The 20584-nt window shown below is 43.7% G+C and overlaps 1 protein-coding gene across 4 annotated transcripts in view; it reads right to left on the reverse strand.

Moving 5' to 3' along the window:
- The window catches only part of ALKBH8 (alkB homolog 8, tRNA methyltransferase), a 100885-nt gene extending 90371 nt beyond the window's left edge, over positions 1-10514 (reverse strand). Inside the window, exons 1-3 of one of the 4 annotated variants that reach the window (XM_030560746.1) lie at positions 10491-10513; positions 8568-8645; positions 2755-2944 (exon numbers count right to left, since the gene is read on the reverse strand). In XM_030560746.1, coding sequence (XP_030416606.1) covers positions 2755-2883 — 129 coding nt within the window. In that variant the 5' untranslated portion in view covers positions 2884-2944; positions 8568-8645; positions 10491-10513. Of the gene's footprint in view, positions 1-2754; positions 2945-8567; positions 8646-10490 lie in introns of all 4 variants that reach the window. The other 3 variants (XM_030560755.1, XM_030560763.1, XM_030560772.1) reach the window with 3 other exon arrangements.
- Between the last annotated feature and the right edge of the window lie 10070 nt (positions 10515-20584).

Below are 20584 nucleotides of genomic sequence, written 5' to 3' on the forward strand. Positions count from 1 at the left end.
AGATGGACTCCCTCAATCACAGGCTTCCCACAAAGTCCCTGTCTCCCCCATGCCATCAGGTTCATCACAAAAACATGCAGCCCCAAAATGAAGCTGATAGCTGAACTTCTGAGACTCCTTCATATGCCAATTTCTCTCTCTCTCTTTCTGGGGTGGAAGAGAGACAGCCATCCCCGCTGTTTATTTAGGTTCACTTGAGTAAGGGGAATCACCTTTTGAGTGTTCAATTTTAGAATTTCAAAAGTGGCTGATATGCAGTGGTGTTGTAGCTGTGTCAGCCCCAGGATATTAGAGAGACTAGGTGAGGAAATCTCTTTCATTGGACCAACTTCTGTTGGTGAGAGAGACAAGCTTCTGAGCTACACAGAGCTCTTCATCGGGTCTGGGAAAGGTGGAACAGATAGTTTAGCATAAGCAATTAGCACATATTCTAAGTGACCATTCAAGGTAAAGTGGCCCATTAACATCCCTAGAGTAATAGGACAAAAAGGGAGGGTTAGTGGGTTACAGATTGTCATAATAAGACATAAATCCAATGTCTTTATTAAGACCATGATTTTGAGTGTCTAGCAAAGTTATGTATTTAAACTCCCAGATTCATCTTTTGAAAGTGTTGGGCAGGTTCCCTTTGAGGATGAGGACTGATAGGTTGATATAATTTAGTGGTGTAGACATGCTCTCTCTCAGGAAAATGATAAAAGACAAAAACACAACATCACCTGTGGGTGAACACTTTTCACAAAGCAATCATGCTATATCTTACCTATCAGTCCTCATCCTGTGTAGCTTGAAAGCTTGTCTCTCTCACCAACAGAAGTTGGTCCAATAAAAGATATTACCTCACCCACCTTGTCTCTAAAACTGGCTGATGTCCGAAGAGTTATCAGAATGTATGTGCGTTGGGGGAGTGTGACAAAATAAGACAAAATTTAAAAAAATAAATAAATAAAAAGGCATTCATAAATATTTCCTCTGCAAAAGATTGTACACCTCTACCCTGATATAACACTGTCCTCGGGAGCCAAAAAATCTTACCACATTATAGGTGAAACCACATTATATCAAACTTGATTTGATCCGCTGGAGTACGCAGCACCTACCCTCTCCCCGGAGCCCTGCTTTACCACGTTACATCCGAATTCGTGTTATATCAGTTGGCGTTATATCGGAGTAGAGGTGTACATATTTTGCAAAAATTACAGACAAGGTCCAATTGTCTTCTGAATCGTTATTTTGCCCAGTTTGGATAGTAAATCAATCATTTCAGTATGAAACAGAGAGATTTTAATCCTACTTTAAGGGCAAATTAAATGCAACTTTAAGTATGGAGTCAATATCGGTGCCTTCATATAACTAGCAAGCATATGCCATTATTGCCCTAAAATGGCATATCTGTGTTTCACACATTTTTTCTTCTCAACATCTTTCCCAGAATGAGTCAGCCAATCTTTCTGTAAAAGCATTTCTATAAATGCTCTATGACCTTTTCTGAAAGCAGACCCTAAAAAGTTTTGTTGTTTCAAATTATAGTGTCTAATACTTCCAAACGAGAGCAATTTGGCTTGAAAATGGGAGGGAAAGATTTAATAAATGGAAAAGGATGACAGTACTCTTAAAATCTTAACAAGGAGTGCTAGGTGACATGTCTCAGTAACTACTGAGAGATATTTCTATTATGAAGTCTCAGGACAGTGTCAGTACTTCTATAAGAAATCACATTTTCCAGAGGTTTACAATGCAATCATAAAAAAAATTGTTCTGCCTTGAAACCAGCAAACAAAATCTCAGTGAAGAGTGAATTTCAGGAAAGTCTCTTCATTACCTAATCTGTATATTGTCACTAGACCACAATGTTCAGAGGATTTTCAAAGTCTGTGTGTTAAATTCAGCTACAAATTCTGACTATTATTACTGTATTATTTTTATTTGGATTGCTGTAACACCTACAAGCCCCGGCCACGGACCAGGATTCCACTGTGCTAGTGCCATAAAAAAAACAAAACAAAAAGATAGTCCCTTCTCCAAAGAATTTGCCATTTGCACTAGGTTTCCAAATCATTATTTACCTACATCCTCACGTGGTTTTAAATCTCAGTGTAAACCAGGCCCAACGACTTGTCTTAAAACAACTGCCAAGGTTGCAATGGCAACCATAAGACTAGAATGAGGAAGAGTCCTGAGACAGACCGGGCAAGACATGGGACAACAGTTTACATAAGAGAAGCTGAAGTGAGATTTCTAGTGAGGATCAGATTAGTGTTAGAAAAGATTTCTAGGAGTGGGGTTTAATAGGGAGTTTGAAGGAGAGAGATTATGCTTTGTGGATAAGCATGGAGGGAAAAATAATAAAGGCAAAAAATGAAAGCAGAAGAGACAAAGAAAGCAATACGGGAAAAGGAATGGGAGGCTCTAACATGTATATTAACTGATGAAGGTAACAAATTTTATTAGTAATATAATTATGGCTATCAGAACTTTTCCCAGCCACATGAACAATCCTTTCAGCCTAAAAGACCTGGTCCAAAGACCATTAAAGTCACTGGGAGTTTCTTCCTGGATAAAGAGCTTTGACCAAAGCCCAAAGTGCAGTTCTAATTTGGAATCAATCTGAAACAATCAACACGGAGTCTCACTGCCCTTTTTACAGTCACTTTTCAGAACAGAACTGCACTTCAGTCAACACATAGGTGAAGCTAGGATATGCGTGAACTGTGCATTCAGGCTCACATAATAACAATTACAGCTTCAAGTCACCTGGGTGGTGTGAGATACACACTCGATGCCCTCATGTCTCATTAATGTGTTTCTGGCCTTGATCTGTTTCCTCAATAATTTCTTCTCAGTTTTATTCCGTTTCAGATTGTTTTGACCGGTGCTGTCCATTTCTGCACTGGAGATTTGGAAAGACAAGGCCACAGCAGAAGGAAGAAAACATTCAAGAGTCCTTTAAAAAAAAAAATCCTAAATGTCATTGATTCATAGGCCATTTTAAAATATTTTTTAAAGAGCCACTAATAACAAAACTCCTATGTAAAAAATCCATTATTTCTATTACTAATAACACCTATGTTCTAATCCCACCTTTAATACAAATCCCTCACAGATCTTGGGGGTGTTTCCCATTTTTTTCCCCATTTGAAAAATAGAGAACAAAACTCACCCACTTTACATTGCTCTGGTGAGATTATTCACCTTGCTCAGAAGTCCTTTTTAACGTAGGAATGGGGAACTTCATTTAGTTCACAATTTTACAAATCTTACAATTTGGGGGAGAGGATCACAAAATTTACTTGAATGCAAAAATTGTTTTTTCCCCTTCAATTCATCCCCATGGGATTTTTTTTTTCCTGTAGGGTGATTCATGCAAGAAAATGGCAATCTATGCTACATATTAGGGAAGAAAAAATTAGGCTGCTCTGAGGGGAGTCCTATGTATAGTATATAAATGCCAGATTTTTTTTTCCATTTCAGTGTTTAATCTCCTCCCATTCTATTCCTTTATTCACAAGCTTGTGGCATTAGTTTTTCACCCTACCTGCCCCTCCGCTATCAGTTTCATCTTGTTATTTCAGTTGGTTTCACCCCCCTTCTCCAATATCTCCAGAGTGGAACAAGAACCCACAAATGTCCAAATCTGAGTTGAACTTCCATCCTTGCAATGTTTGAGCGGGTTTGAAATCAAATACCTATACAACACAGCTCACCGAAACCAGGCCCCATCACTTAAAGGGATCAAACAGCTGTGCATTCAACACAATATAGCATTCAATAGAATCTGTCAAAAATCTTCCATTCCATTTTTCGATAGAATATAAGGCTTTCAACGAAGGGCTTGTCTACACTGGCAATCTACAGTGCTGCAACTTTCTTGCTCGGGGTGTGAAAAAACACTCCCTTGAGCACAGTAAGTTTCAGCACTGTAAAGCACCAGTGTAGACAGTGCGCCAGCGCTGGGAGTTAGTCTCTCAGGGAGGTGTATTTTTTTAAGAGCACTGGGCGAGCTCTCTCCCAGCACTCTGCCCTGAGCACACACAGCTGTGGCAGCGCTTTAGCGTTGCCAGTGTTGACTAGCCCTAACCAAACCTTTTCACAAAAAGTGTCAGCTTTCCAGAGAAAATGTTTATATTGTGTTAATATAAGAAACATGGAAATTTTCAATTAAAATGAAACAATCCGTATAATGGTAACATTTTGTCAATTAACTTTCTACTTAATACATTTTTAAAAGCTGATTCACTCCCGACCCTTTCCCTGCTTATGTTGTATCTTCTTACCCTTCCTCATTTCATATCATATTTTCTTTCCTATCACAGATCATGCTGTATCTTTTCCTGCACTGTCCTTGGTTTCTGCCTCCTTTTCCTTTCTGTCTCCTTCCACCTCTTTCAGACTCTCAGGGTGAAATCCCGGCCACACTGAAGTCAATGCACAACTCCCACTGACTACAGCGGGACCAGGATTTTGCCCTCTCTTTCCCTACAGTGTGTTCTCTACCTCCTGCCCTATATTTTCTGTCCCTCCTATCTTCTCTCACTTCTTTCTGACAGCACTGGCTAGACAGATGAGCTAGGATGGTCCCTCCTCCCCTCTTCCTCCTTCTCCCATTCCTTTACTCCTGCTAACCCTTTCCCACTGGTCAGCCCCCTGCCCCAAACTGTAGAAAATCTATGTCAATCACCACTATATTTAGCTATTTGTGTCTCACCCCATCCTCAATGCTTCATCTGTTTGTGTCTCTCTTAGATTACAAACTCTCCAGAGGAAAACTGTCTCCCAACCTGTGTTTGTAGAGCATCCTGCACAATGGGGCTCCAATCCTCCTTGGGAGGTAAGGGGCCAGCCATGGTATAAATGATAAATAAAACAAAACAAACAAACAAACAGGAAAGGTTCCTACATTACACAGGCAAGTGGATCTTTCGTCCTGGAGCTCACCCATTCCAGATGTGAGTGCCTGTGTATAAAGGACTTTGAAGAGGAAAGGTCAAGTGTGTGTGTGTGTGTTCCATGATGTTAATGACATTTTGTATCACTAAAAATGAACTTTCAAAAAATAAAATGATCCTTTTAATGCAAAACAAGACCTACCAATGAAATACAAAAAATCTTTTCAAACTCTTCACCTCCATATGTAAAAATGCAATCAGTACTAATCTCTACAGCAGGGTGTCACATTACACTCCATATTCTTCATAGAAATAGTGTTAAGAACATAAGAACGGCTGTACCAGGTCAGACCAAAGGTCCATCTAGCCCAGTATCTGTCTACTGACAGTGGCCAATGCCAGGTGTCCCAGAGGGAGTGAACCTAACAGGCAATGATCAAGTGATCTCTCTCCTGCCATCCATCTCCATCCTCTGATGAACAGAGGCTAGGGACACCATTCTTTACCCTTCCTGGCTAATAGCCATTTATGGACTTAGCCACCATGAATTGATCCAGTTCTCTTTTAAACATTGTTATAGTCCCAGCCTTCACAACCTCCTCAGGTAAGGAGTTCCACAAGTTGACTGTGCGCTGTGTGAAGAACTTCCTTTTATTTGTTTTAAACCTGCTGCCTATTAATTTCATTTGGTGACCTCTAGTTCTTGTATTATGGGAATAAGTAAATAACTTTTTCTTATCCACTTTCTCTACATCACTCATGATTTTATATACCTCTATCATATCTTAGTCTCCTCTTTTCCAAGCTGAAGAGGCCTAGCCTCTTTAATCTTTCCTCGTATGAGACCCTCTCCAAATCCCTAATCATTTTAGTTGCCCTTTTCTGAACCATTTCTAGTGCTAAAATATCTTTTTTGAGGTGAGGAGACCACATCTGTACACAGTATTTGAGATGCAGGCATACCATGGATTTATATAAGGGCAATAATATATTCTCAGTCTTATTCTCTATCCCCTTTTTAATGATTCCTAACATCTTGTTTGCTTTTTTGATCGCCTCTGCACACTGCGTGGACATCTTCAGAGAACTATCCACGATGACGCCAAGATTTTTTTCCTGACTCGTTGTAGCTAAATTAGCCCCCATCATATTGTATGTATAGTTGGGGTTATTTTTTCCAATGTGCATTACTTTACATTTATCCACATTAAATTTCAGTTGCCATTTTGTTGCCCAATCACTTAGTTTTGTGAGATCTTTTTGAAGTTCTTCACAATCTGCTTTGGTCTTAACTATCTTGAGTAGTTTAGCATCATCTGCAAACTTTGCCACCTCACTGTTCACCCCTTTCTTTAGATCATTTATGAATAAATTGAATAGGATTGGTCCTAGGAATGACCCTTGGGGAACACCACTAGTTACCCCTTTCTATTCTGAGAATTTACCATTAATTCCTAACCTTTGTTCCCTGTCTTTTAGCCAGTTCTCAGTCCATGAAAGGACCTTCCCTTTTATCCCATGACAGCTTAATTTACGTAAGAGCCTTTGGTGAGGGACCTTGTCACAGGCTTTCTGGAAATCTAAGTACAGTATGTCCACTGGATCCCCCTTGTCCACATGTTTGTTGACCCCTTCAAAGAACTCTAACAAATTAGTAAGACACAATTTCCCTTTACAGAAACCATGTTGACTATTGCTCAACAGTTTATGTTTTTCTATGTGTCTGACAATTTTATTCTTAACAATTATTTCGACTAATTTGGAACCCTGAAATGAAACAGTGCCGAAGAAATTCCTTTAAAAAAAATAATTTTCTCTCTTTTCCTCACCCCTTCTTTAATCTTAAAATGAAATAAAATGCTTGTGGAAGGAAATGAATTGCCAGCACTGGAAAGTGATGTCTTCTATCAATAGAACAAGTTCCAGCAGGGACAGCGGCAACAACCTTGTTCTGAATATGTGTTTCAACTGATTACTAATAGGGTTGAGGGAGTTAGGAGAATTTCCATGATCATTCAGTCTTTGACCTCTTTGCCAAGTAGTGTCATGCAATCTCTGAATGGCCAGGTTCTCACATTTACAACTGAACTGAGAAAAGGGATTCTCTGCTGGTCCAGGTACCTTAACACCATGCTGGGGCACCAGTTCAGATAGGAAAAGCACTACCTAATGAAATATGTCACTATGTCACACAACCACAGAAACAGAGACAAAGAGGCAGAAAAGATCTACGAAGCTACCTAATCCTTCTTCCTACCAGTGTGGGATTATTCCTCATTATACATTTATTAACGGCAATCCTATCTAGTTTTAAAAGTCCTGAGTGATGCAGCACTCACTGTCTCCCTTAGGAGACTATTCCAAAGGATAACAGATCTCAGTTTTACAGTTTTTGTCAATACTCAATTCTGATTTTCCTTTTCTGCAACCAGTACTCTTAGTTTTACTAGTATAAATAACCACTTGCCCTCCCTGAGGTCTCCTATGCATGAGAAAGCTAGAGGAAATTGTGGGCTAAGTCCACAGCAGTGTCCTTCAAGGGCGATCACACTTGCCTATGAAGACTGCAAATTCAGAATATTTCTCTTATCTGAACAGATTGCAGTTGAAAACAAAACAATTGGAGCATAGCAGTGCCTGTAATGTGTATTTCAGAATACAAGAAAACAAGAATCAGCCCAGTAAAGACAAGGGAAACTCATACCTGCTTAAACAAAAAGTGCAATGAATTTAGTTTTCACTTGGGAGAGGAGAACACAGAGAAAAATATAAGGATAAAGTTAAAATTCCTGTTTATCTTTGTAAGAAGACATTTTGAGAAATCAGTTACACAACTTTCCTCAGAGACTTGAAACTAGACCTCTTTTACTGCTGGAGCTATTACTTGTAACTGGCAGGTAACATAATAACAAGATAGTGGGAATAAAGTCTAAGACAAAAAGAGACTTTATTCCCCACTATCTTGTTATAATGTTACCTGCCAGTTACAAGTAATAGCTCCAGCACACACAAGAAATGAAAAAGCCCCTTTTATCAAAATGGGCATCTATTTATAGCAAGGATTTGGCCTGATTCACTAATCAGTCACTTCAGGATTTGAATATCAAAGGCAAACACAGGCTGGGATTTAAGGGCAATGGTATGGAGGACTCTATAGGAAAGCTTGCACGCTGCGTGCACATATTGGGCCTGATTCTCCACTGTCTTGTACATTACATATCCATTTAAGGCTCTGTTCCATGTCTACTGAAAACAATGACAACGCTCTCATTAACTTTAATGGTGCAAAATCAAGCCCTTAGAGCTATGCACAGTGAGTGAAAAACTCTATCATTCCCAATTTGTAACTTTTTTTACCCACTTTGCACACGTTAAAATTACCATAAAAGGTACAAGGCAATGGAGAATCAGACCCATACGGACCTTAACTCATTTGCACTGAAAAATAACCCCTCAAAATGCATCAAAATTAAAGCAAAAACACAGGCACAATCATGTTGTACTGGCAGTTTTAGTTGTGAATATAATGATCCATATCATGCCACACTGAAATTAATGGAAAGAGTTAATGGAGAGTTTTGCTTAATAATGGAGAGCCTGGACTGGCCCCATATGTTTTAGGAGCAATTTTTGAACAGAATAGCAAGATCAATTTAGACTGTAGTTTGGTGTGCTAATTACCAGCAGATGGAGCACTATGCTCAGTTATAAAGTGACTGATCTCACTTTGCCGGTGCTCAGCTCTTCTGGAAAAGATGCCTAGATAGAAAATGGATATAAAACAGAGAAGAGGGAGGTGAGGAAGAAATATATTACTTCCATAATTTCTTGATGATGTTTTTAATATTGCATATAAAATGTAGTGTATTCATGATAACATGCCATATATAGTTTCACAGTCATTAGTTAACTGTTGATCCAATATATAACTTCTCATAGTCACAATTGTTTTATTTTATACCCTTTAATCATTCAGGCCCTCATCCTGCAAGGAGATGCATGAGGGCAACTCCTGCATCTGTATGGAACTCCAATGACTTCAATGCAGGTCTACATAAACACATTACAGAATCAGGGCCTTACTGTGTAAGATTACTGACATGAAACAGTAACAGATGACAATTATTTTTTTTTTTTAATAATTGGAGATATACCTATCTCCTAGAACTGGAAGCGATCTTGAAAGGTCATTGAGTCCAGCCCCCTGCCTTAACTAGCAGGACCAAATACTGATTTTTGCCCCAGATCCCTAAATGGCCCCCTTAAGGACTGAACTCACAACCCTGGGTTTAGCAGCCCAGTGCTCAAACCACTAGATGAACTTCCATCTGAATCTCTAAAATTCTGCATAATCTACTTTGCATTGATTTACAAAGTCAGATATTATAATCAGAAATGAGCTCCAGATGCAAGTTTCAGATACAGATTAGGCTACAAATATCTCAAAGTCTGCAATGCTTTGAAATGCCCACTTATAAAAGGTGGCATCATTTGCAAAATTTGAATCTGGGTTTGGATTTTAAAAACTGACTCCCAAAATTCCAGACTGGCCAGATCTAGAGGTTTGACCTGGGCTCAACCTGTCACTAATTATAATAATTCCAAAGATTACTATTATTTATTCATCTGTCAAGATTAAATTGGGTTCAGTCCAATTGTATTGTACAGACAGTAAGAATGTTCCCTTCCCCAGAGAGCTTACAAGCTAATTAGAGAAGACAGGAAAAAGGTGGGAAACAGTACTTAATTTGTAATGCAAGAGGTGCTGGGGCTCAAAGCAATTTTTTTTTACATTCAGAACTTCTGCAGCAAGCCCAGAAGTGCTGGGGCTCAGCCCTGGCAAGATGTGGCACAAATTAAGCACTGAGGGGAAGGGAAACAGAAAAATGAAGTGACTTGCCCTAAATAATGCAGACATCAGTGGCAGAGCATGAACTAGAACACGTCTCTACCTCTCAGTCCTGTGCGCTATCCACTGGACCATACTGCCAACAGTGACCTTCTTGTACAGCACAGGTGTACGTGTGTGCACACAATCCCCTTGCCGAGGAAAACTTACATTATAGAAAGGATTTAGTTATATTTCCATGTGCATGTACCTGGATAGCCTTATACACCAGCCTATGTAAACAAGTACTTACCACAGGAGTGGGGCAGAGCAACATAAAACCCTGGGAGAGTGCTCCTGACTCTAACACTGTGCTCTCCCTACACACAGGGATTCCCAGTGGCAGCATGGCAAGGCTGATCAGAATTGCACTCTGCCACGAGGGGGTTGAGAGACGAATTGTCTCCTAAAGCCTCAGTTATGACGGGGCCCTGAACCGGCTGCTGTCAGACCAAATACAGATAAAGAGTGACCCCTCCCCAAAGGAGCAGCCCCTTGCAGCACAGACCTGAGCTCCAGCCCATCCTTAGGGCTGGATCTGACAACAAGCCATTACTCCTGATCACGTTAACACAGTGATTGCCATGAGCCACATTCACCCCTGGCCCGGTGCCACTGAAGCCAGCCGCGTCCGCCCAGCTTGGAGCGTGGCCCCCGGAGCTCAGCTGTGACCCGTTCAGCCGCTGGAAGGTGGCAGAGGAAGCAAAGCACATTACCTTGCTGGAGGCAGCCATGCTGGGGAACCCTTGACTACAGCTCCCATGAGCCTCACTGCCTACAGCTCCCATCATGCCAGTGGGAGGCAGCTTCCCTTCCCTGTTAACCCTCTAGTCCCCAAGTAGCTGTGTGGTCTCATCGTCTCCTGAGCGTGCTCACCCTGCAGCATCCATGGGGCAGTGCAGTATCACCCTCCCGCAGGGAGGTGGGAGAGGCAGGTTTTACTGCCTGCCTACACCAGGGCCCCACAAACTCACGGGAGCTCCTGGTCAACCTCCTCCTCCCCCTGGCTAAAATGGCCATCTATGCAACCAGGGAGAGGAGGTTGGCCAATGGAGACTCCTGTGACTGTGGGGCTTGTTTCCAGTCCTTAGTCCATTCACGTATCCGGGGCGGAGTTCCTCTGGGCGGTGTCCACTGGCTCCCTTGACGCCTCGAGGAGCAGTGGACGGTGTCCTTGGTTCTCTGCTCGGTGTCCCCATCAGGCTTCCTTCTTATGACCCTCTGACTGCACTCCTGTCCCTGTTCTTTTATTAGTTGTCCCCTGGAATCAGTTGGGTTTTTGAGGTCCTGTAGATCCTCCCCTTAGGCTGGGGGGGGGGATCTGTTAACAGTGCGGGCTTCCGCCAGCCCACTTCCCGGAAACCCAATAGGTACACCGGGGGTTCTCAGCCTTTTTCCTTCTGCAGCCTCCCCCAACCTCCCTGGCCACACTATAGCAGACCTTAAGGTGGCCATCCTGCAGCAAAAAAACTTCAGGACCAGACTTCAAAGGGAAACTGCTGAGCTTCAGTTCATCTGCAAATTTGACACCATCAGCTCAGGATTAAACAAAGACTGTGAATGGCTTGCCAATTACAGAACCAGTTTCTCCTCCCTTGGTTTTCACAACTCAACTGCTAGAACAGGGCCTCATCCTCCCTGACTGAACTACCTCATTATCTCTAGTTTGCCTGCATGTATATACCTGTCCCTGGAAATTTCCACTACATGCATCTGAGGAAGTGGGTATTCACCCACGAAAGCTCATGCTCCAAAACGTCTGTTAGTCTATTAGGTGCCACAGGACTCTTTGCTGCTTTTACAGATCCAGACTAACACGGCTATCCCTCTGATACTTGGAAATTTTAGACATAGTCTGCAGACCAAAGGTTGAAAAAACACTGGCCTACACCTTAGCCTTTAGATCTGTAACCCAGTAGCTGAACATCTAAGAGTGTGGGTTTGATTTCTAATGGGAAGAGTCTTCCGTTTTTTCCCAAAGAAAATCAAATATATTTACTACTAGGTTCTGAATCCTAGTTTTTCTTTCCTTCCTCTGACTGCAAATATATAGCCCTGTTAATTCTTATTTTGAGCATGTGTTCCTCGCTGATCTGGATAGCATCCATAAACAGAGAGAGGCAGGGACAGAAAATTCAGTGTCTTTGCACACAGAAACTAGGATTCTTTCCTCTTCATTGTCTATGGCATCCAGATACCAAGGTGGTAGGTGCCTTAGAGATGGTAATTATATAAATCCCCAAACACAGTATTGTCTGTGTTAATACACCTCTATCCTAATATAACATGACCCGATATAACACAAATTCAGATATAACACAGTAAAGCAGTGCTCCCAGGGAGGAAGGGGGAGAGGCAGGGCTGCGCACTCTGGTGGATCAAAGCAAGTTTGATATAACACATTTTCACCTATAACGTGGTAAGATTTTTTGGCTCCCGAGGACAGCATTGTATCAGGGTAGAGGTATATGTATTTGGGGATCATATTTTCATAGTGAAAAGCAAGACTGTGGCGAGGGTACCTGGAGTGGTGGGGGTCAGGGTAAGGGAAGTGAAAGCAGAAGGAGTTTGGAGGGAAAGCAGAGAAAGGGGACTGAGATATCCCACTCCTTCCACTCCCCTTCTTGACCAGATACCCAACTTTCCCCCTTTGGAGCAGCATAAAGAGGCATAGAAGGAGTCAGAATCTGGCTCTTTATATTTAGTCTCACCTGGTCTGACTGGGACTTTATTTCTGCCCCCTTCTCTCTATATACTTCCCTTCCTCTTGGATATTATGTTCTTCGTAATCATCGGTGCTTTCCTTTCACTTTTTCTTTTCTCTTCCTTTTATCTTTTTCCTTTCCTCATTTTGTCCTCTGCAATGTTATCCAAACAGTGAGTGCCAATCCAGCAGTGCATCATGGGAAGGTTCTAAACATGTCGCTGCGTCCAGAGCTGGATTAATCTATCACTTGGCCCTGGCCTAGGCAAATATACACTTCTCCCAGCGCAGGGTGGAGAGGATTCCCTAAGGGTGGGGGGGTTGGAGAGTGAACCCACCCTGCAGTCAACCCATGGTGGTTTACACAAGGCTGTGACTGGATCCCAGCTCCAGGCATTATGACCTGGGACATGGGGTCAAAGCACCACTTGATTTGACCCGGAGAGGCGGCTGGGCCAAACCTGAGTGGCACTGCAACCCCACAAGCCAGGTTGCAATGCCATTCACTCAAATTTGGCCCAGCCACCACCCCAGCATGACAGAGAGGCAGCCAGGCCAAACCTGATTGGCACAATGATCCCATGCGTTGAGTTGCAATGCCTGGAGAGAGGAGCTGGGACCAGCCCCGCAGGACCGGAGCCACCACGGTGGGGTGAGTGCAGGGCAGGCTTGCTCTCCAATCCCACACCTTTTGCAGACTCACTTCTGCGCTAAGCTGGGGCTAGGGTTGTGGTGCCAGGGCGGAGGATACATATACATACCGGTGGGACGCAAAAAAAAATAAAATGCAGTTGGTGGGTCACCTTAGTAAAATGTTTGAGAACCACTGCTCTATACATTCTTTCCTCTCTGTCTTTCCTTCATTTATCTTCCTTTTCCTGCTAAGTATCAGACTCTCTCTCTCCCCACTAGAGTATAACCTACCCCCAATACACTATTATCCTCCTGGTCTCCTAATCTCCCCTTCCTCATGTCACCCACAGCATCCCCACCATGTGCTCCCTCACTCTGCCTCCTGTCGTCTCATCCATCCCCTCCTGCTGCCCCCACACCTCCTCTTTCTCCCAGTAGAACCCCCTGGCTGCTCCCTCACACTCTCCTACTAGGGATATAAATATTGTTTAAAAAGTTAACTGATTAAAAATTAAAATTATATAGTGTTGCCGGCAGATAACTGCCTGAGGCCAAGCAACAGCGGGGGGGTCCGTGGCCTGGTGTGCCGCTCCAATAAACACACCAGGGTGGAGAAGCAAACCAAGTTTATTTGAGATCTCAAAGCGGTGCAGGGAGATTGACTCAGATCAAGCACACCTAAAACAAGCAGTCTGTTCCTTTATATCCATGAGAACTTTTCTCACTGACTAGCAATCCCCCGTTTCCCCTCCCTCCTCCTCCTTCCTCCCCCTGTAGCAATTACGTAAGCGCAGGTGCATTAAGTAATCTTGGCCGCGGCAGCTCGTTAGTAAGTTTTCCTTCTGCAAGTTATCTTGTCCTTCTGCTAAAGGTGCACAGGCCTCATTATTTCTGCTTTAGACCAGTTAGAACTGTTGCAACTGATAATGGCTGTTACACCTGGCCTTTTAGGTCGATTAAAGTTCAAACATGGAGGGACTCTTGTCTCCTGAGGCCTAAAACCAGGAAGGCTCCATACTCTTGTGGCCATCCACCCTCCCGAGTTACGTAGGGTTATGCTTAGTGACACCAACAATAGTTTAAACCATTAAACAATTAAAACTATATCGTTTAAATGGTTAACTGATTAAAGGTAGAGGGGCTGGGGTTGCTCTGGCCAGCAAGGCTGGGGCTGGTTGGCCAGCCACGGGGCTGGGGTTGGCTGGCAGCCAGCGGGGTGGGGCTGGGATCCGGCATGGCGCAACCAGAGCCGGGGTCCAGCTGGTGTGGCCGGGGTCCATCTGGAGCAGTGTGGCCAGAGCCAGGGTCCAGCTGATGGGGTCCATCTGGAAGGCATGGCTGGGGCCGGGGCTGGGGTCTGGCCAGAGGGGCTGGGATCCAGACGGTGTGCCCAGGGTTAACGGTTGAGGTTGGTTAACTGGTTAACTGGTAAGCATTGGGCTGGCTGAGGTTAATGGCTAAGGTCGGTTAATTGGTAAGCCTAATGTTTACTGGTTAACCAGTAAACATTTTACATCCCTACTCCCATCCCTCTTAGAAAAACTCCGCCCTCCACTTCCTCCTGATTCCTGCTCTCCCTTCAGCCTCCATTTGCCTTCTACCTTTCCTCTTCCCAGAATCCTCTGTTGTCCCCATTTTCTCTCTGCCTCCCCCTCAAAAATTAATCTCCTGATTTGTCTCCCCACACCCAATCCCAGATTCCTTTATGCAGCTCTTCCTTCCAGGACAGTGCCAGAGGAGAGGAGAAGTGCAATGTGGTAGCAGGTCTGAGTGTTCCCTACTCTTTCCAGCAGTACCTGACTCCTGGAGTTGGACTCTCCAGAAAGGCTGGATACAGCAGAGGTATCTCCAGTGGGGATGTGAGGGGAAGGGGTTGCAATGGCTGTGATCTAGGAAGGTTGGTCCTTAGAGGCTCAAAGGCTCATCCTCTCAGGCATCGATCTGCTATTTCATGTGATCTTCTGCTTGCCAACGCCAACTGCATACTGTTCAATGGAGAACTCACCGCAAAATGAGGAACACAATAAAAACGTAACACACAGTTTAAACTGTAGGGGATTAATTTATATTCATAAACTGCATGCTTGGTAACATCATATATTTTCAATATTTCTGACAGGAATAGTGTACAGAAAAGTAAGACAGTACCAAGTGTGTGGGGGACAGTAAATGTGGGAGTAAATTTGGATCTTTGGTGTGGAGCAGTGCTGAAAGACAGAATTCACACACAGGATCTTCACCTTCAAAACATCAGACTTCATCTAGATCTGCTTCAGTAGCTCAGATCATTACACAGGAAACTGACTTGCCAGCAGAGGGCAGTATAGCATACGCAAACCAGTAGAAAGCTTTCTCCATTACACATTAGCTAAAAGTTTCTTGACTGATACTTGTCCTGATTATTATTCATTATTTATACAGTACCCAAAAAATTTGCCTTACAGAACAAATAAAAAGAGACCTTGTTCCTACCATGGAAATTGTACAGTCCAGTCTGAGATGTGGTGCAGCAAATGAAAAGTAAACACACTATGGGAAGGGGTAAGGAAGAACAACATACGCTAGTATGGCAAGGGCAGTGGTGAGAAGGACATGGCTGAGAGGACATGGCTCCATGTGGCAGCTCTTAGCTCATCATACAGCACATGAAGAGTACCTGGGTGATCCTGCACTGGTAAATAACCTGCATCTTAGCGAGGTCGAGAAAGTTTCTCCTTGTCTCATACACTGGGTGTCCAAGGAACTGATACCTCCTTCACAAGTCTTGCCTTCCTCCTCCTCTTCCTTACTTACAGTCTTACATACCGTCTAGTGTAACCCACGCACCTCCTGGGGGTGGTGTTCTGTCCCCTCTAGTGGCACCAAGACCACTTAGAGATTAATGAGTCTGCTACAGCCTTAGTTAAGGTCCATGTGGCTTTTAGCTCATGCAGTAGAGGCTCATGCATTTAGCTCCAGAGGTCCCAGTTTCGATCCTGCCTGCTAATGACTGCAGTCTGTCGGTGTTACACTAGCTACACTTTTGGTGTCATCTGTGGCTGGTGCAGCCCACACCCAGAAATGCTGAAGTCCTGGAATCCCCTCCCATCTCTGCTTAGCCTAATGTCCCCTGTTCTGGCCCAGCCCTAGCTCCTGGAAAAGTGTGTGTCCTGCCATCTTATCTCTCTCAGAAGATCACAGACTCAGTCCCTATCCACACTGTCCTGTATTAATTTAATCAGTTAGATAGGTGGTGTGCAGCCCTTTGGAAAATCCTAGCTGAACAGACAGCCCCCTAACCATGTCCAAATCCAACCTTAGGAAGCATTCACCCTGTGGAGCACCACAAAGATTTGTGCACAACAAGCTGTTCTGAAAATCCCCTTAACACCCACATGGACCTAAGCAGGCCACTCGTCCCATGTGAACGTTTGTAAATCTCAGCACTGACCTCTCAGCTTCAGTTTTCCCATACGTAAAAGTGGGATGATGATAACTTCCTACCTCACAGGGTGTTGTGAGGATTAGTTAACCTTTTCCGGTGCTTTTGTAAGTTGAAGTTAAGAGTGGGGGAAGAACATCCAAAAGCAATGCTGACAGCTGCTCTCTCGGGTAGAATTTTCTCTGTGAGCCACAGTATGGAATTGATGAAATCTGTAAAAGGACTCATAAGGTGGTTCTAATGACTTAAACTGGCATTTCACTGCCAATCTCCAGCAAGTGGGAAATACCTACTGTCCAGAGATTGTTTCTGAGGCCTGGTCTACACTACGCGTTTAAACCGATTTTAGCAGCGTTAAACCGATTTAACGCTGCACCCGTCCACACAATGAGGGCCTTTATATCAATATAAAGGGCTCTTTAAACCGGTTTCTGTACTCCTCCCCGATGAGAGGAGTAGCGCTGAAATCGGTATTACCATATCAGATTAGGGTTAGTGTGGCCGCAAATTGATGGTATTGGCCTCCGGGCAGTATCCCACAGTGCACCATAGTGATCGCTCTGGACAGCAATCTGAACTTGGATGCAGTGGCCAGGTAGACAGGAAAAGCCCCGCGAACTTTTGAATTTCATTTCCTGTTTGCCCAGCGTGGAGCTCTGATCAGCACGGGTGGTGATGCAGTCCCAAATCCAAAAAGAGCTCCAGCATCGGCTGTACGGGAGATACTGGATCTGATCACTGTATGGGGAGGCAATTCTGTTCTATCAGAGCTCCGTTACAGAAGACGAAATGCCAAAGCATTTGAAAAAAATCTCTAGGCTATGATACAGAGTCCACAGCACAGTGCTGCATGACAAGCATAACAGAAAGCCAAAGAATCAAATGGACGCTCATGGAGGGAGGGAGGGGGTACTGAGGACTCCAGCTATCCCACAGTCTCCGAAAAGTATTTGCATTCTTGGCTGAGCTCCCCATGCCTGTAGGGTCAAATACATTGTCCGGGGTGGTTCAGGGTACAGCTGGTTAATTTACCCCCCTCCCCACCCATGAAAGAAAAGGGAAAAAAATCATTTCTTGACTTTTTTCAATATCACCCTATGTCTGCTGCATGCTGCTGGTAGATGCGATGCTGCGGCAGTGAACAGCAGTATCCTCTCCCCTCCCCTCCCCGGTGGCAGACGGTACCATATGACTGCTATCCGTCGTCATCATCAGCCCGTGAGTGCTCCTGGCTGGCCTCAGGTGAGGTTGGCCAGGGGCGCCTGGGTAAAAATAGGAATGACTCCCGGTCATTCCCAGTAGATGGTACAGAATGGCTGGTAACTGTCTTCATCATAGCAACTGGGGGCTGAGCTCCATCAGCCCCCTTCCTTTCATGTGTAAAGAAAAGATTCTGGACTACCTGGACTATCACAGCAGCGGGATGCTGGGCTCCTCTCCCCCGCACCATTTAATGTCCTGCCTGAACTATCATAGCAGCTGGAGGCTGCCTCCCCCTCAATTTATCTCACTAACAAGTCAGTGTTTCTTATTCCTGCATTCTTTATTACTTCATCACACAAATGGGAGGACACTGCAATGGTAGCCCAGGAGGGTTGGGGGAACAGGGAAGCAACGGGTGGGGTTGTTGCAGGGGCACTCCCTAGAATGGCATGTAGCTTATCATTTCTGTGGGATCTGACATGGAGCGGCTGTGCTCTCTGTTTCTCTGGTACACTGGTTCTCTAGTACACTTGCACCATATTCTAGGCAGGACTGACTCTATTTTTAGATACCATAAAGGAGGGAATGACTCGGGGAGTCATTCCCATTTTTGTCTTTGTGCCCGCAGCCGACCTCAGCCAGGGGCACCCATGACAGCAGCAGATGGTACAGAACGACTGATAACCGTCATCTCATCGCCAATTTACAATGGCATGGCAGACGGTACAGAACAACTAATAACTGTCTCTGCTATCTTGCAAAGGCAAATGAATGCTGCTGTGTAGCGTTGCAGTATCGCGTCTGTTGGCAACATCCAGCAGACATACGGTGACAGTAAAAAAAGGCTGAACAGGCTCCATGGTTGCCGTGCTATGGCGTCTGCTAGGGCAATCCAGGGAAAAAGGGCGTGAAATGATTGTCTGCCGTTGCTTTCACAGAGGAAGGAATGAGTGACGACATTTACCCAGAACCACCCGTGACACTGTTTTTGCACCATCATGCACTGTGGTCTCAACCCAGAATTCCAGTGGGAGGGGAAGACTGTGGGAACTATGGGATAGCTACGAGATAGCTACCCACAGTGCAACGCTCCAGAAATCGATGCTAGCCTCGGACCATGGACGCACACCACTGAATTAATGTGCTTAGTGTGGCCGCATGCACTCGACTTTATACAATCTGTTTTACAAAACCGATTTATGTAAAATCGGAATAATCCCATAGTGTAGACATACCCTGAGTCATGGTTCCAGCCACCTGCTTTGCATCTCTGAATTCTGGATCAGAAAGAATTAACAGGAGCACATTTCTCCTGCTTTGCTGTGTTATGCACACTCTTATTAATGATCTGATAATTCAAATGCATGATCAGTAGGTACTGCTGGGAGAAACAGGATAATTGGGATTTGTGCAGTATATAAACAGCTAGATTCTTGCAGAGGAGCAGCTGGTTGCTCTGGGTGTTTCTCTGTCATCTTTTGGATGAAGATGCCTTTTCATCCTCCTGTGGATAATTTGCCAACAGGATGACAGAGGTATTGTATAGTTTGTCCTAGGAGTGTCTATTTAAGATTGGCATTGGTCAGAAAATTTTGCATATTTGGCATAAAGTGTCTCAGTGTCTTCTTTGCAAACATATCAAGAACCTATTGGTAAAAAAGGACAGAAATTTTTCCACATGAATGAAAGCTATATAAAAAACTACTTAGGGTTACTAATGCCATATTGTACTCAACTCAGAACCACATATCCCAGGAGATACAGAGTTAAGCCCTGAGGTACACATAGCCCCTTCTTGTGGAGTAACACCCACACCCATGAATACAGACACCTCCTTCAGACACCAGATTCCTAATGATCACCCACAATCAGGCAAGTGCATATGTCCACCTACATTATTATTGACTAACACACAAAATCTCTCAAAATACTGGGGATTACAGCTGGCATCTAAAGATATTTTCCACAAAAAATGGCTTTTCAACCAAAACAATGTGTGTGTGTAAGTGTGTGTCTGTGTGTGTGCGAGAGAGAGATTGAGAGAGAGAGAGAACTTCAATTTTGTCAAAATTTTCCAGTTTTACAAAAGCTGAACATGTTCTGGTTAAAAATCAGTTTTCAGTAAATATTTTTGGGTTTTGGTTCATTTTTCAGTAATTTTTTTTTTACCAAAATGGTATTCCACCCAAAAACATTCTGTTTTTCGTTCTAGAAGTTAATTGAAAAACTGCAAACATTTCCTCCTTGTTTCCCTCTTGCTCTAGGGGTGGGAAGTAAATTGCTGTTGATGTGTCAGCAGAAAATTATGACACTTCTCACCCTGGCTCTGTTGCATTAGCAGGGGCCTTGGCAGGGGGCCTTGTCATCTCCCTGTCACACCCTGCCCACTTCAGAAGGGAGTAAAGAAGCATGCAACGCCACTGACATCTGTGCTCTTGGCCCAACGGGGAGTCCACACCAGGGTGGAAAGGGATTCTATCTTCCCTGCCTGAGTGGGCATTCCAAGCCATAATTCAGCCCAATGTGACCCCACTATGCCTGCTGTCATTTTCAGACCCAAAGAGAAACACACAAGAAAGTAGCATATGTGCCAACCATTTTTGCCATCCAAAGTGAAATCCATTAACAAAAACAAGAGACCTGAGACTTGCTTAGAACAACCCAAGAAGAACAGTGCTGAAGAGTATTATTATAAATGATGAAACAGAGGCAGATTGTTTCAGGAAAATGTTTGTACAGTAGTTAGGAGCTTTGACAAATGTTTGTTGACCTAATTTCAAAATGTGTTACAGCTGCCACTCAGGATAGTAAAATTCTCCATAACAAATCGCTATAACATCAAAGGCTCT

The sequence above is a fragment of the Gopherus evgoodei genome, chromosome 1 (assembly GCF_007399415.2).
Source record: "Gopherus evgoodei ecotype Sinaloan lineage chromosome 1, rGopEvg1_v1.p, whole genome shotgun sequence".
NCBI lineage: Eukaryota > Metazoa > Chordata > Testudines > Testudinidae > Gopherus > Gopherus evgoodei.